Source organism: Stenella coeruleoalba (assembly GCF_951394435.1).
Source record: "Stenella coeruleoalba genome assembly, chromosome: 16".
In the NCBI taxonomy this organism is placed as follows: Eukaryota; Metazoa; Chordata; class Mammalia; order Artiodactyla; family Delphinidae; genus Stenella; species Stenella coeruleoalba.
The window spans coordinates 30702335-30716461 of record NC_137162.1 but is presented as its reverse complement, the minus strand read 5'-3'; the positions used below and the strand labels follow the sequence as shown (position 1 = coordinate 30716461).

At 35.4% G+C, this 14127-nt stretch overlaps 1 protein-coding gene across 11 annotated transcripts in view; it reads left to right on the top strand.

The window, feature by feature from the left end:
* LCOR (ligand dependent nuclear receptor corepressor) overlaps positions 1–14127 on the top strand; it is a 137226-nt gene that overhangs the window by 52407 nt on the left and 70692 nt on the right. For all 11 annotated transcript variants that reach the window (XM_079899243.1, XM_079899245.1, XM_079899244.1 and 8 more), the window contains 2 exons: positions 9607–9672; positions 10014–10093. In XM_079899243.1, the coding sequence (XP_079755369.1) occupies positions 9607–9672; positions 10014–10093 (146 nt within the window). The remainder of the gene's footprint in view (positions 1–9606; positions 9673–10013; positions 10094–14127) is intronic.

Sequence of the window (14127 nt, the reverse complement as noted above, 5' to 3'; positions counted from 1 at the left end):
AGCTTTATTGACATATAATTTATACACCTTACAATTCACCCATTTTAAGTATACAATTCACTGATTTTTATTACATTTACCAAGTTGTGCAGCCATCACCAAAATCTGTTAGAGTAAGTCCATCACCTTGAAAAGAAACGTGGTGTCCATTTGCAGTCATTCCCATTTTCACTCCCAGCCCTAGGAAAACACTACTTTCTATTGCTATAGATTTGTCTTTTGTGGACATTTCATATAAACAGAATCATACAGTATGTGATCTTTTATTTCTGGCCTTTTTCACTTAGCATAATGTTTTGAAGTTCATTCATCCTTATTGTAATAATATTCTCATTATATGGATATACTACATTTTATTTATCCTAGATTACTTTTTTCTGCAGTACGCGGGACTCTCACTGCTGTGGCCTCTCCTGTAGCGGAGCACAGGCTCCGGACGCGCAGGCTCAGCGGCCATGGCTCACAGGCCCAGCCGCTCCGCGGCATGTGGGATCTTCCCAGACCAGGGCACGAACCCGTGTCGCCTGCATCGGCAGGCGGACTCTCAACCACTGCGCCACCAGGGAAGCCCTAGATTACTTTTTAATACGAAATAATTAAGGTTTAATTCTCTTAAATCACTCCTATACTTTGTTTAAAAAAAAAGAAAACTTCAAAATAAGTGAACTAAGCTTCTGTCGTAAGTTAGAAAAAGAACAGCAGAATAAACCTAAAGAAAATAGAGAGATAATGAAACTTAGTGAAAATTAATGAACCAGAAAACAAAGATATATTAGAGAAGATCAAGAAAAGTCAAAAGTGAATTGGGAGGGGGGACTAAGAAAACAAGCCTGGTAAAATTGATCAAGGAATAAAAGACATAAATAAATAATATTATGAAAATGAAGACTACAGAGGAAGAGGAGATTTAAAAGATAAGGGATTTATAGCAGCGTTATTTTATACTAGCCAAAAGGTAGAAGCAACTTGTGTCCATCGATGTATGAATGGATAAACAAAATATGATCTATGTATCGGTGGAATGTTATTCAGCCTTAAAAGGGACAGAAGTCCTGTCACATGCTGCAGGATGGATGAACTGTGAGGATGTTATGCTAAATGAAGTAAGCCAGTTACTAAATGACAAATATATACTCTGTTATTCCACTTAAGAGGTGTGCAGTAGTCACATTTGTATAGACAGAAAGTAGAATGGCGGCAGGACTGGGAGTAGGAGGAAATAGGGAGTTACTATTTAATGGGTATAGAGTTTCAGTTTTGCAAGATGAAAAAAGTACTGGAGATGGGTGATGGTGCAAACAGTGTAAATATATGTAATGGTAAACTTAAAAATGATTAAAATTATAAATTTTATATTATGTACGTTTTACCACAACTTTAAAAAAGATAAGGGAAAATACTATCAACCATATGCCAATAATTTTGAAATTAAAGAAAAATATAACTTACCAAAAACTGACTCAAGAAGAAATAAAAAGCTTGAATTATTCTATAACTATTAAATAAATTTAATATTAAAACTCTTCTGTCAAAGAGAATAAGCCCAGAATGCTTTAGATTTGAGTTCTTCCCAACTTTTATGGAAGAAAGCTTCCCAATTTTCTGTCACCTCTTTCAGAAAGTAGGAAAAATGGAAATATGTCTCAACTCTTTCGAGGAGGACAGTTTCCAAACCCAAACATATATAAGAAAAAAAAAGTTATAGGTCAGTTTCACTCATGAAATAGATTAGCCCTTTAGTAATTGAAAAATTCTTCACTTTTTTGTTTTATGCTTTTAAAAAAATTTTTATTGGAGTATAGTTGCTTTACAGTGTTGTGTTCGTTTCAGGTGTACAGCAAAGTGAAACAGTTATACATATCCATATATCCACTCTTTTTTTTTTTTAGATTCTTTTCCCATATACGCCATTACAGAGTATTGAGTAGAGTTCCCTGTGCTATACAGCAGGTTCTTATTAGTTATCTATGTTTTACGCTTTTATCCTTGAATAATTCTTTTTCTGATTGTTACTGCCACCTTTATTGCTTTCTTTTTTTTTCTTTTTTTTACAGTTTTCTCATATCTATGTCTCCCTCTTTAGTTTCAACATATCTATGTCACTTTGAGTCTGTTATGAACTGCATATTGCTGTGCCCTACCTGACACTTTTTTCTCTTTTACGTAGTTAATTCAGTTGATTAATATTTATTGTAACATGTACATGGTTGATACTATTCCTGAAATTATTTTTTGTGTTTCTTGTTTAGCATGCTCGCCTTTTGTTTCGTTTTTAATTTTATTTACTTTTATAGTTGATCTTTTTTGGTTCTTTATTTCCTCTGGTGATTGGAAATTCTTCAGCTTTATCCATATGTTTTAAGCAAATTTAAAGCTACATGTTCTTTTTTCTTTCTCTCTTTTTTTTTGCGGTACGCGGGCCTCTCACCGCTGTGGCCTCTCCCGTTGCGGAGCACAGGCTCCGGACGCGCAGGCTCAGCAGCCACGGCTCATGGGCCCAGCTGCTCCACGGCATGTGGGATCCTCCCAGACCTGGGCACGAACCTGTGTCCCCTGCATTGGCAGGCAGACTCTCAACCACTGAGCCACCAGGGAAGCCCACTACATTTTCTTATCAACATCAAAGAGTAATGACTATTATAAATTGTTCCCTCATCCCACATGCACACTTGATCTTACATACTTAAGCATATTTTACTCTTAGTTTTTCACCCAAGATTGTGTTGTAATAGTTTGGGATGTTATTCCTAAATCATTAATTTAAAAAATTATATTGTGTTTATCTATCTATCTATTTAAAGAATCCTTTCTTATCTGTTATATTAAACTGAACCCCCCCCATATTAGTAACAACTGTTTATACTTAACTGTTAGTTTTACTGGTATATTGCTTACCATTATTTTTTATATAAACAGTGTTTTCCATTTTTAGGTCTTTGTTCTGAATTTTTTTTTTAATCTCAACTACTTTAAGTGACTGTTGCTAGTACCCAGAGTAAATGGCTGTCCTGTTTTCCAAATCATAGCATATCCAGTAATTTCTTTATTTTACTCATATCTGTGAAAAATAGATTGGCTAAAAAAACTGAGGTTTTTTTACCCTCAGAATTTTGTGAGCATACTTCCATTGGCTTTTAGCATTTACTTTTACTTATGAAATGACTGTCATTCTAAATCGCTTTCCTCTTATTTTATGTAAAATTAAGTAAAATTTTCTCCTTATTTGGAGCTTTTAAACTTTTATTTTTGAAATTAAGATATTCTGCCAGGAGAGTTTTTACATGTATATATGCTTTGTTTTGCCGTGAGTATTTTGCCCCAGTACTTCTCAGAGCACATTAAATATGAAGACTCAAGACAGTATTCAACATTAGGAAGTTTTCTTTTCCTTCTCCTCCTCCTTCCCCCTCACTCTACCCCCATTTCTTAAATTTAATTTTTAAAAATTTATACTCTTTGCTCTTTCTTGTTCTAGAAATCCTATTTCACAGACATTGACCTGGCCTCCTCTTCCTCTCTAATCTTTTTCTCATGATTTCTGTGTCTTCAGATTTACTGTGCATTGTGAGGACATTTCTTAAATTGGCTTTTTAAATCACTAATTTGATGTATATTTTTCTACTTAATACCTCTATTTGGTTTTTTGGCAGTTTTGTTTTCCTTTTTTCCCCTCCCCAAGCACATATTCTCCACTTCTTTTCCAGAGCAGCTTGCTTTTTGTTTTAAATGCTGTTCTTCCCTGGTTTCAATAGAAATACTATTTATAATTTTTCTTCAATCTCTGATGTTTTTCTTCATTAATTCTGTTTCAGTTTGGACTGTTTTTTTTTTTTTTTTTTTTTGTGATACGCGGGCCTCTCACTGTTGTGGCCTCTCCTGCTGCGGAGCACAGGCTCCGGACACGCAGGCTCAGCACCATGGCTCACGGGCCCAGCCACTCCACGGCATGCGGGATCCTCCCGGACCAGGGCACGAACCCATGTCCCCTGCATTGGCAGGTGGACTCTCAACCACTGCACCACCAGGGAAGCCCCTGGGCTGTTAGTTTTGACTGGGTTATTGTTGGTCTTCAGTATGTCTGGTCAGGTTTTTCATCAGTTTTTTTTTTTTTTTTTTTGAATTTTATTTTATTTTTTTATACAGCAGATTCTTATTAGTTATCTATTTTACACATATTAGTGTGTATAGGTCAATCCCAATCTGCCAGTTCATCCCACTACCCCCCCAACCCTGCTTTCCCCCCTCGGTGTCCATATGTTTGTTCTCTACATTTTTGTCTCTATTTCTGCCTTGCACACCAGTTCATCTGTACCATTTTTCTAGATTCCACGTTTATGCGTTAATATACGATACTTGTTTTTCTCTTTCTGACTTCATTCTGTATCATAGTCTCTAGGTCCATCCACGTCTCTACAAATGACCCCATTTCATCCTTTTTATGGCTGAGTAATATTCCATTGTATATATGTACCACATCTTCTTTATCCATTCATCTGTCGATGGGCAGGTTGCTTCCATGACCTGGCTATTGTAAATAGTGCTGCAGTGAACTTTGGGGTGCGTGTGGCTTTTTGAATTATGGTATATGCTCAGTAGTGGGATTGCTGGGTCATATGGTAGTTCTATTTGTAGTTTTTTAAGGAACCTCCATACTGTTCTCCATAGTGGCTGTATCAATTTACATTCCCACCAGTAGTGCAAGAGGGTTCCTTTTTCTCCACACCCTCTCCAGCATTTGTTGTTTGTAGATTTTCTGATGATGCCCATTCTTTTTCATCAGTGCTTGTGCTGGGTAAATTGTGCTGGGTAAGTAAGCCAGCAAATGGGTTCCTCATAGAGCATGGGCCAGAAGCAGATGCTCAGGGAGAGAGGAAGAACTCTTAATGAGTGTAGCTGTCCACCAGGGGTGGATTGCGTAAAGTAATGAGAAGAGGAGCCTGGTTTTTGCTCATTACCTGTAGAAGTTCATCCAGACTTATTTGGTTGTATGACACACTGAAATAGCTGGAACATCAGTAAAAAGGGATTAATTACCTTATATTCCTTTGGAGATTGCATGTGAAATATTGATAATCTGGTGCTTTTTAATTATTCATTTTGGCACTCACTTATAATGAAGTTAAGTGTGGTATTTGCAAGTTTAAAACCCTGAGTTTTAAGCAAAGAACTCCAGATACTATCAGTCTCCTCTTTGTTTAAGCTATTAGTTGATGATTGTTACCAGCAAGCACCTTTGAACTGATATTTTATAAAATAATAATACTCTATTGAAGATTGAGCTCTTTTATACCGGCACCAAGTTTTGCAAGATATCCAAGGGACCTTGATGTGAAAATTACTGATTTTCTGATATGCTCCTAGTTTTCCTTTAGCCCCTCTTTATCTCTCAGACTGATAATCTCTGTACTGTTATCTCAGAGGAGACGTTCCCAAGACTCACAAACCATTTTTTCATTCCATTCATAGTATTTTGCTTTATTTCAAAAGTACAGGCTGTTGCTTATTAGTTGGCTATATATTTGATATGTTCCTATCTTGTTACTTTTCATAATCTGTTTTCCCCATTTTGGTTAGAAATAGAGTAGAGATTATGATTTAGATTGAAGAGGGTAATGTGTGAGGAATTTTAATCTTCTGTCTTTTGTTTTTGAGAGCTAGGTTATTCAAAGCAAAGGCTAAAAACCAGGCACATAGAGCCCTAGTGTAAGAGGAACCTTGTGGGAAACAGGAAGACCTTCCTTCCTAGCCTTCTTGAAGCGTTAAATCTCTTTGAGATGACATAAACATATAGAAGAAAAAACAAAAGCAGTGTTTAGATAGCGTATGACAAATTTTGTATTACAGAATACTTACATAGTGCTTTGCATGTGACAGAAAAGAGAAAACGTAAGGTAGTTGACATTTATTTAAAAGGGAGAGAGTGATATGTGAATTCTGAGAATGAGAAAACTGGAAACTCAGGCTCCATGAGGGCAGACACCATGTCTGTTCATCATTGCCTGCCTACTCAGTGCATGCCACTGTCCCTGATAGGTGGTAGGCTTTCAATTAATATATGTTGGATAAGCGAATATCTATTTGTTGAACAAACTGAAGAGTGCCTTGAAGGAAATAATTTATTTGGGCAGAGGTGAAATGAAAAGGCTTGAGAAAATATTAGGAGGTAGAAATAATAGATGACTGAATACATTAGAATACCAACCTGGATGGAGCTGTGAGAATGAGCAGGAAAGTTCTGAGAAATAAGGCTGTCAGTGGTAGGTTAGGGTCAAATTATAAATAGTTTTGATTGCTGGACTTAGGAATTTGGGATTTGTTTTTTAAACAAAGTGGGGTTTTTCTGAACAGATGGTCACATTGTTAAAGTAGTGTTCAGGAATACTGTCTGAAGACACAGTGATTGTCTTCAGGTTGCAGTGAGAAAGAGATTGGAGACCAGCTTTGATTCCAGTTGCAATATTGGATAGGAATTCTTTGGCCAGTAGTCATGCTCAATAAAATTATTAATATTTCTTTACATGTAATAATATATTACATACCGGTGCTTTTTAAGCCCTGGTGGTTGAACATAAGGACATAGCTGTCTTTTTCATTATTTATTTAATTTTCCATGGCATTTTATTTGTTGATCTTCATGGCTTTTTTGTGAGATCATGGTATAAATTTTGAATACATTTGTTCTTTTCTTGTTTGCCTTTTGTTAGTGTCAAGCATAGCACGTGAGACATTCCTTGTTGCTATGCAACTGCTAAATTCAGTATTTAGTATTAATAAAACTGAATGGCATTAAATTCAGTTAACAGGGGGAAGCAAAATATGACTTAACAATGTCTGATCAGTATTTGTACGGTTTAATGTATTGTTGCAGACGTGAGCAAAAGAGAAGTGACTTGTTTACAGTTACTGTTTTGATCAAAATTAGTTGTGGTTAAATCTTTGCATTTATGACCAGATTTTTTTTCTTGTTTGATTCTTTTTGGTCTGTCCCTTTCACTGCTCTTTGATAATGTGATTCAGTTTTTGTTAGCGTTTGTGTGTTATTGATGAAGTTCTTATTCTATTATTCTTTCCAATTCTGTTATCTTCTGTAATTTTTAAAATTTTATCTCCCAAGGCTTTTATTTGCTTTTTTTTTCTTAGTATTATTTTTTGCTCTATTTACATTTTTCCCTTTCAAGAATTTATGGCTAAGCATCCACATTTGGAATTTGTTATAATTTCATATAAACCCAGGTGAAAGCCTATTAGATATGCTCTTCAGAGTAAGGGCCACCTGTAATCCCCTTTAGTTATTTGCAGTGTGTACTTGGTACTTGCCAGATATTGAAGTGCTTTCATTAATATTTGTGAAGTCAGAAATCCATTTTGAGGATAAGAGGGCTTTAGAGGCAGCTGCAGGATTTTTTTTTTTAAGTTAGTGTTGAAAATATCTAGTTTGCAGGCCCAGGATAGGCAGTATCTAGCAATTCTTTCTCATTCCCTCATCATCACCTCCCCACTCTCAAAACTCTTAGCCCAACACTTTCTCTCCTCCCTAGTGTAGGGAAGAGAGGACATAGTAATTTAGTGGACAGTGTTTTAATTATAGTAGGCAAACAATAAACAGGATAGATACCTCCCATTTGCTTGAATGGGTAGTTTGGTTTTGCTGATGTCCTTGGAATCATTTTGATGGGAAGAACTAAGGAGAGTTGAAAAACGATTAATCCTTAATAATAAATGAAAAATCTAGAATCTAGAAATCATGAAAATAATTTAGAAAAATCAACTCTCTAACTACAGTGCAGATGATACAAACTCTAGGGATTACCCTATTGAAAATGATGGCTTAATATTAAGGGCAAAGAAATCCCTTACATTACAATGTTACTCTTACAACAAGGTAAAATACTGTTTCTAGGGACCATCTTTTCTACTCCCTTACTTTCCAAACCCTTTATGGTGATTGTATTTGTGGTTAGGAAGTGTCCCTGTTTGTGGACCTCATGTATCCACCTGGCTATAGTATTTTTACATTAGTAGTTCCCTCACTTTTGAACATAAGAGTGCTTTTTTAACAATTAAAAAAAAATTATAAACCCTTAGGTGATAATACATTATGTGACAAAATACATAGTGCCCCAGACTACTAGGAAATCAGTAACACTTTATATATTTTCTTAATTGCAGTAATATTTGTGTGCATTTGAAAAGTTGTATGTACACTGAATGCGCAAGACCTTTCTAAAGGTCATGCTTAAAGGACATGGACTCATGGACCTCTTGTAATTATTTGAGCTCCTAATGAGGTCCATGATACATAATTTGGGAACTGCTGCACTAATGAATTATGTATTATGTTGTATAAGGGTACAATTTGATTCTCTTTTGCATTTTCCTCCTTACTCTTAATAACCCATAGAAAACAGCAAGATGGCAAAGATATTTTTACATTGTTTTTCATTGAGTTAATCAGCAACGTTTGAGATAATAAATTAGAAAAGGTTTTGTTTTCATTTTCTACTTTTTTCTTTTAGAACTTTCTAAAGGAATTTTTTAAAATATATTTTTAAGATTTATTTGGCTGTGTCGGGTGTTGTGGCTCGCAGGATCTTCTATTGCAGTGCGCAGGCTTCTTCCTAGTTGTGGCACGCAGGCTCAGTAGTTGCAGCATGCAGGCTCTCTAGTTGTGGTGCGTGGGTCAGTAGTTGTGGCACATGGGTCAGTAGTGGCGTGTGGGCTCTCTAGTTGTGGCACACAGGCTCTACAGCACGCAGGCTCAGTAGTTACAGCACGTGGGCTTAGTTGCCCTGTGGCATGTGGGATCTTATTTCCGTGACCAGGGATCGAACCTGCGTCCTCTGCGTTGGCAGGTGGATTCTTAACCACTGGACCACCAGGGAAGTCCCCTCATTTTCTACTTTGTACTGATTGAGAGTGGTAATAGTTTAAACATCTATGTATAGGTATATTTGAATTCTCTTTCTCTCTCTCTCTCTTTCTTTTTGTATGTGTGAGTAGTGGGTTCTAGCTTCATAAAGGAACCAGTGAGTAGTTACTGTGGCAGTGTGAACTAATTACAGAAGTCTTTTTATTTTATAATATTTAAAATGGGCTTTTTTGTGTGTGCATGTGATACAGATGTTGTTTTCAGTTAGGATTTTCCTTCTTAAAAAATACTGTTAGATTGAAGAATCTATTATCTCAGTTCATATTCAGAAACATGCCATTTAGATTAACCCAGAACATTGTGGAAACTTTGAAGCAGTTTGACTCTTTCATTGGGGAGGGTGCTTTTTAAAATGAAGTTTGAAAGTTTATGTAAAGAGGTATTTGGAATTTTGTAAGATAGTAAGAGATCTCATGATTCCATTCCTTCATTGGTTATTTCTACTGTTGTTTTGTATTGTCTTGGAATGGGCTCTGAATTTGTATTGAGTGTTATTCACTGACAAAAATGCAAATGCTCCCTTTAGATTGGTCGTATACTCTCCTCAGCATCCCATCAGTAATAATCTGGAGGTCCTTGAGAATTGGAAGAAAACACCATTGTTTTTTTCATGCAACAAGGTTAAATTTACTGTAGGGAATATTATTGTAATAATGGATTTTTTTTCATCCTTTTAGGGTTTGAAAGTATTCTTGAAGGGCTGTTTGGACCTGCATTATTAAAAGATCTCAGTTTATTTAAAGGTATTCAGAATTTTTTTGGCATTTCAAATTCTTCCTGGTGACATAAATGATACCTTGGTGATTTAAGCCCCAGTCTCCTTCTCCTTTTTATTCACAGTTTTATGTGGGTTATAGCTATATCCATTTAAGCATCTTTTTGTGTGTGGTTGATAATGCAGATATATGTATGAATAAGGTGTATTAACTAGTGAGCAATTATTGCAAATAAGGAATTTGTCTACTACTTAGTGAGGGGTGTTTTTGTTGTTAAAATAAATAATATTTTTGAAATTAGTTCTCATTTGTTTCCTGAAAAATCCTCTTTTGTAACTGTTAATTTGTTATTCCTACTATTTTTGCAGACTGTGAACCTGAAAGCATTTCCGATTGGACTTTTGATGAAAATTGTCTGTTCTGTTGCTTGAGAAGAGATAAAGTAAAGGTAACCAAGAAACTTGTGAAACTTGTCTAGTGTGGTATTTTATAGTTTTTATTTTTCCAAAATTTGGTTACTTTGTTGGAGGATTTGTAGGAGTACTGATTCCATATTTATTCATAAAGGATTTGATAGTAACTCAGTTTTGCAATTTAGACTATTTCTAGTCTGTTGATTAGCCTATTGAGAAATCTGTATCCCATCATGCATTGTTCTGTTTATTTAGTTCACTAGGCAGAATAATGAACTAGGTCTCAAACTGTTGTGTTTATTTTAAATATGAAATGTATGGTAATTCACGTAATGGGAGTCATTCGTACAGTAACATGGATCTGGATCAAGTAGTTATTAATTCATGTAGATTTATGATGGACTGTGGTTTATGCTTTAGTATGTTTCTTCATAATATATGAGCATGGATGCTGTTTGTGTTCAGTTGTAAAAATTGGCTCTACCTTTGCATTTCTATTGTTTTATTCCTTTGTGTTAAACATAAAAAGAATTTTGGTTTAGAAACATTTCAGTTGTTGGAAACATTTATTAATAATGGTTTACTCTCTTGCGTTTCTTTTTATGGTATTTCTGTTCTCTGCTTTAAAGCTTTGGAAACATTTTTAATTCCTTCCTCTCCCCTGTACACTTTTAACTTCAAATCATTGACCAGGTTTTATCAGTTCTTCCATTCTTTTTCTTTCTACAGTCATCACCATAGTTCAGACCTTTAGCATTATTTCTGGACTGCTGAAATAACATGATTGGTCTCTTAGTTTTCTTCAGTGTGTGAAACACTGCTACATGGTTAAACCCCTCTCCTCCCTACCTCCTCCTGACCCTCACCCCTCAAATGGTGTGGAAATGTTACCCTGCACTCAGTCTCCAGTGACTTTACAGTTATCTTTGGGATTCATTAGCCTCATGCTCAGTGCCTCAGTACCCTCCACAGGTCAGTCCACTTCTCTTTCTAATGCTACCCCACTAGTCTTCCATGCAAAACTGGTCTGATCGTTTGTATTAAACAACATTCTTTTACCATTTGAACTACAGCATTGCATACCCGTTGTTCTTTATAACTTGAAATTCCCCTTGCTCTTACTCTTACCTTGACTCCCCTTTCTTATTAATGGTACGCCTCTGCTCTTATTGCTGTTTCCACCCTTCACACTGTTGTAGTAAATATTATACCAATTATTTGTCAAGTAATATTCTGCCTTTTGTTGTTTATCCTTTTCTGTGTTTGAATCTTGTGTTCCTGACTACACTGTCAACCTCTGAAGACCATGAAACATGACATGCTTCTTTGTACCCCTGCATATGACCACTCTACCATTATTTACCATTGTTGGAAAGTTGCTTTAAAATCAAAGCCAATATAAGAGCTTCTTAACGTTCTTCTTTTGTGGCATCTTTTTCTTGCTTAAGTACATGAAAAAGTTTTTGCTGTGACTATCCAGGATGGTCTGTTTTTATTGAATTAATGAGTAAAGTGTTTTGAAATTTACTGTGGTTTGAAAAAGACCAGAAAATTAAGCAGCTACCAATGAAGTTAAAGTTCATCATTTTAAACTGTGTGTGTCTGTGTGCGTGCACACACATATGTGTTGTGACTGTCTATTGAACAAGTTATTTAATAGGCATTTTGGTAGCATAGAAGGAGCCAATGATTAATTACCTTTCTTTCAGAATTGGTTTGGGAGGAAAGCCTTTCTATGTTCAATAATTGAGTACAGTATAGTCTTGTAATATGATTGAGCTTTCCATTGCTATATGAGGATAAAGTATTGCATGAATATTTTTAGAAGAAAACAGAAATAGCAACGCATGGAACCATGTAGCATTTAACCATGTAGCAGCTGTTCTTACTGTTCGTAGTTCTATAATTTTTAGTTAGTATTCTAATTAGGAAGAATATTTCCGTTTGAAAACCCACCTAGATCTGGGAAAGCTGGTTTTCTCCATTAGGCATTTCACTACCTGTCTTGGGCATTTATTTTTTTCAGAGACAGCCATGTCTGTGGAAAATAGGAAGAGAGAGCCTAGAATATATAACTTGTCAAGTGTATAGCTTTAGTTGTGTTAGATTTAAAGTGATTTTGTTGAAACTCTTTGCAGGCACTTGGAGCATCTTATCTGAGAAGCACTAGAATCTGGAAATTAAATGTATCCATTGGGTTGAGGCTTGGCTGACTTAAGATTCCAAAAATAGAAGAAATATGTGGAGAGAATGGTAACAGCCAAGGGGTGGCAGCATAGAGCACAATATTGGAATCTTAAGTTGGGGTTGGCATGCCAAGATGTCTAGATAATGTTTGGAAAAGCTGTTAGAAATACTGGTCTGATATTTGGGAATGAGATGGAGGTTATGCATATTTTTTAGTTAATTGGATTTTCATTGGATGCTGTTTGTTACAATGGATAAAGTAAATACATTATTTATATTTACTTTTTAAAATATCTAGGTGAAAAATGAAGTTGCATCTTTGGAAAATATAACAAGTATTCAGCTAGAAATTAGTAAAACAATTGTTCATCTACACTTCAGCAGTTAGAAAATATATTTTGTAAGGGAAAGACAACTAACATTTTTTTTGAGCATATACTATGTGTCATTTACTTTTGTTTCCATTTAGTCTACACAACAATGCTATAAAGTTGGTTAAAGGCATCCCAGTTTTACAAATAAAGATATGGGAAGGGTCACAGAGACTAAGTTATGGGCAAAGTCACATAGCTGGGATTTGATCCATGTTTTTAGAATACATGCATTTTGATAACAAAACTAGAAACACGAACATGGAAAGTGATCAAGTAAGAATTAAGAAGCATTTGCGATTACTCAGTTGGAAAGGGGGAGAGAGTAAGAGTGTAAATGGGCATGGGTATATTTGAAATAGCCAGTCTCAGATGTGCTAGGAGTCACTGCCTGCCTGCCTGCCTGCCTGCCTGCCTTGCTTGGCTTTTACTTCCTTTCCTTCCTTTCCTGTTTGTTGGGCATGTAGTAGACATTCTAAAATATTTACTAAATGAGGAACTAAGAAGTCAGCATGCTTAATAAAGTTGGAGAATTATAATATTAATAGCTAACTGTTGTGAGTGCTTACATGTGCCAAGAATATATACAAAGTTCTCTGTGTATTATTCACTCATGAGGCTTTTTACTTTTTCTTAGCTTCTTTTTAAAATTATTTTAGACATATAAAACGGTTGCAAAAATAATAAAAAGAATTCCTCTATACCCTTTACCCAGGTTTCCCAAATGTTAACATGTTATGTAACCACAGTAAAAATCAAGAAATTAACATTGATACAGTACTATAATCTGCAAGCCTTTCAGAATTCACCAGTTACCCCAGTAATGTCATTTTTCTGGTCCAGGAGCCAATCTAGGATCCCACTTTGTATTTAGTTGTCATGTCTCCTTAGTCTCCTTTAGTCTGGAATAGTTCTCAGTTTTTCTTTGCCTTTCATAACATTGACCGTTTTGAAGAATGCTGGCAATTTGATTTGTAGAATGCCCCTCAATTTAAGTTTTTCTGATGATTCCTCATGATTGAATTCAGGTTATGCATTTTTGGCAAGAACTCTACAGAATTGATGATGTGTCATCCTTAGTGCACCATATTGGGAAGCACATGGTGATGTTTACTTTGATCACTTGGTTAAGATGGTGTCTGCCAGTTTTCTCTACTGTAAGGTTTCTGTTTTTTTCCCTTTTGTGGAAATCGTGGAGACGTACTTTGAGATTTTGTAAGTATCTTTTTCTCATACTAGTTTCTCATCATACATTAATTTTAGCATCAACTGATGAATCTTGCCTGAAAAAATTACTACTATGGTGTTTACCAGATGATGACTTTCTATTTGTATTATTTCTTCAATCTCTATTAGCTGGAAACCTACTGTAAGGAAGAGGTTTCCCTTCTCTATTTATGTTTTTGTTTGTTTACCCATCAGTATGGACTTACATATTCTTATTTTGTTCTTTTGGTTATAATTTATTACAATCATTGTTTATTTTGTAGTTTGAATTGTTCTGGATTTGG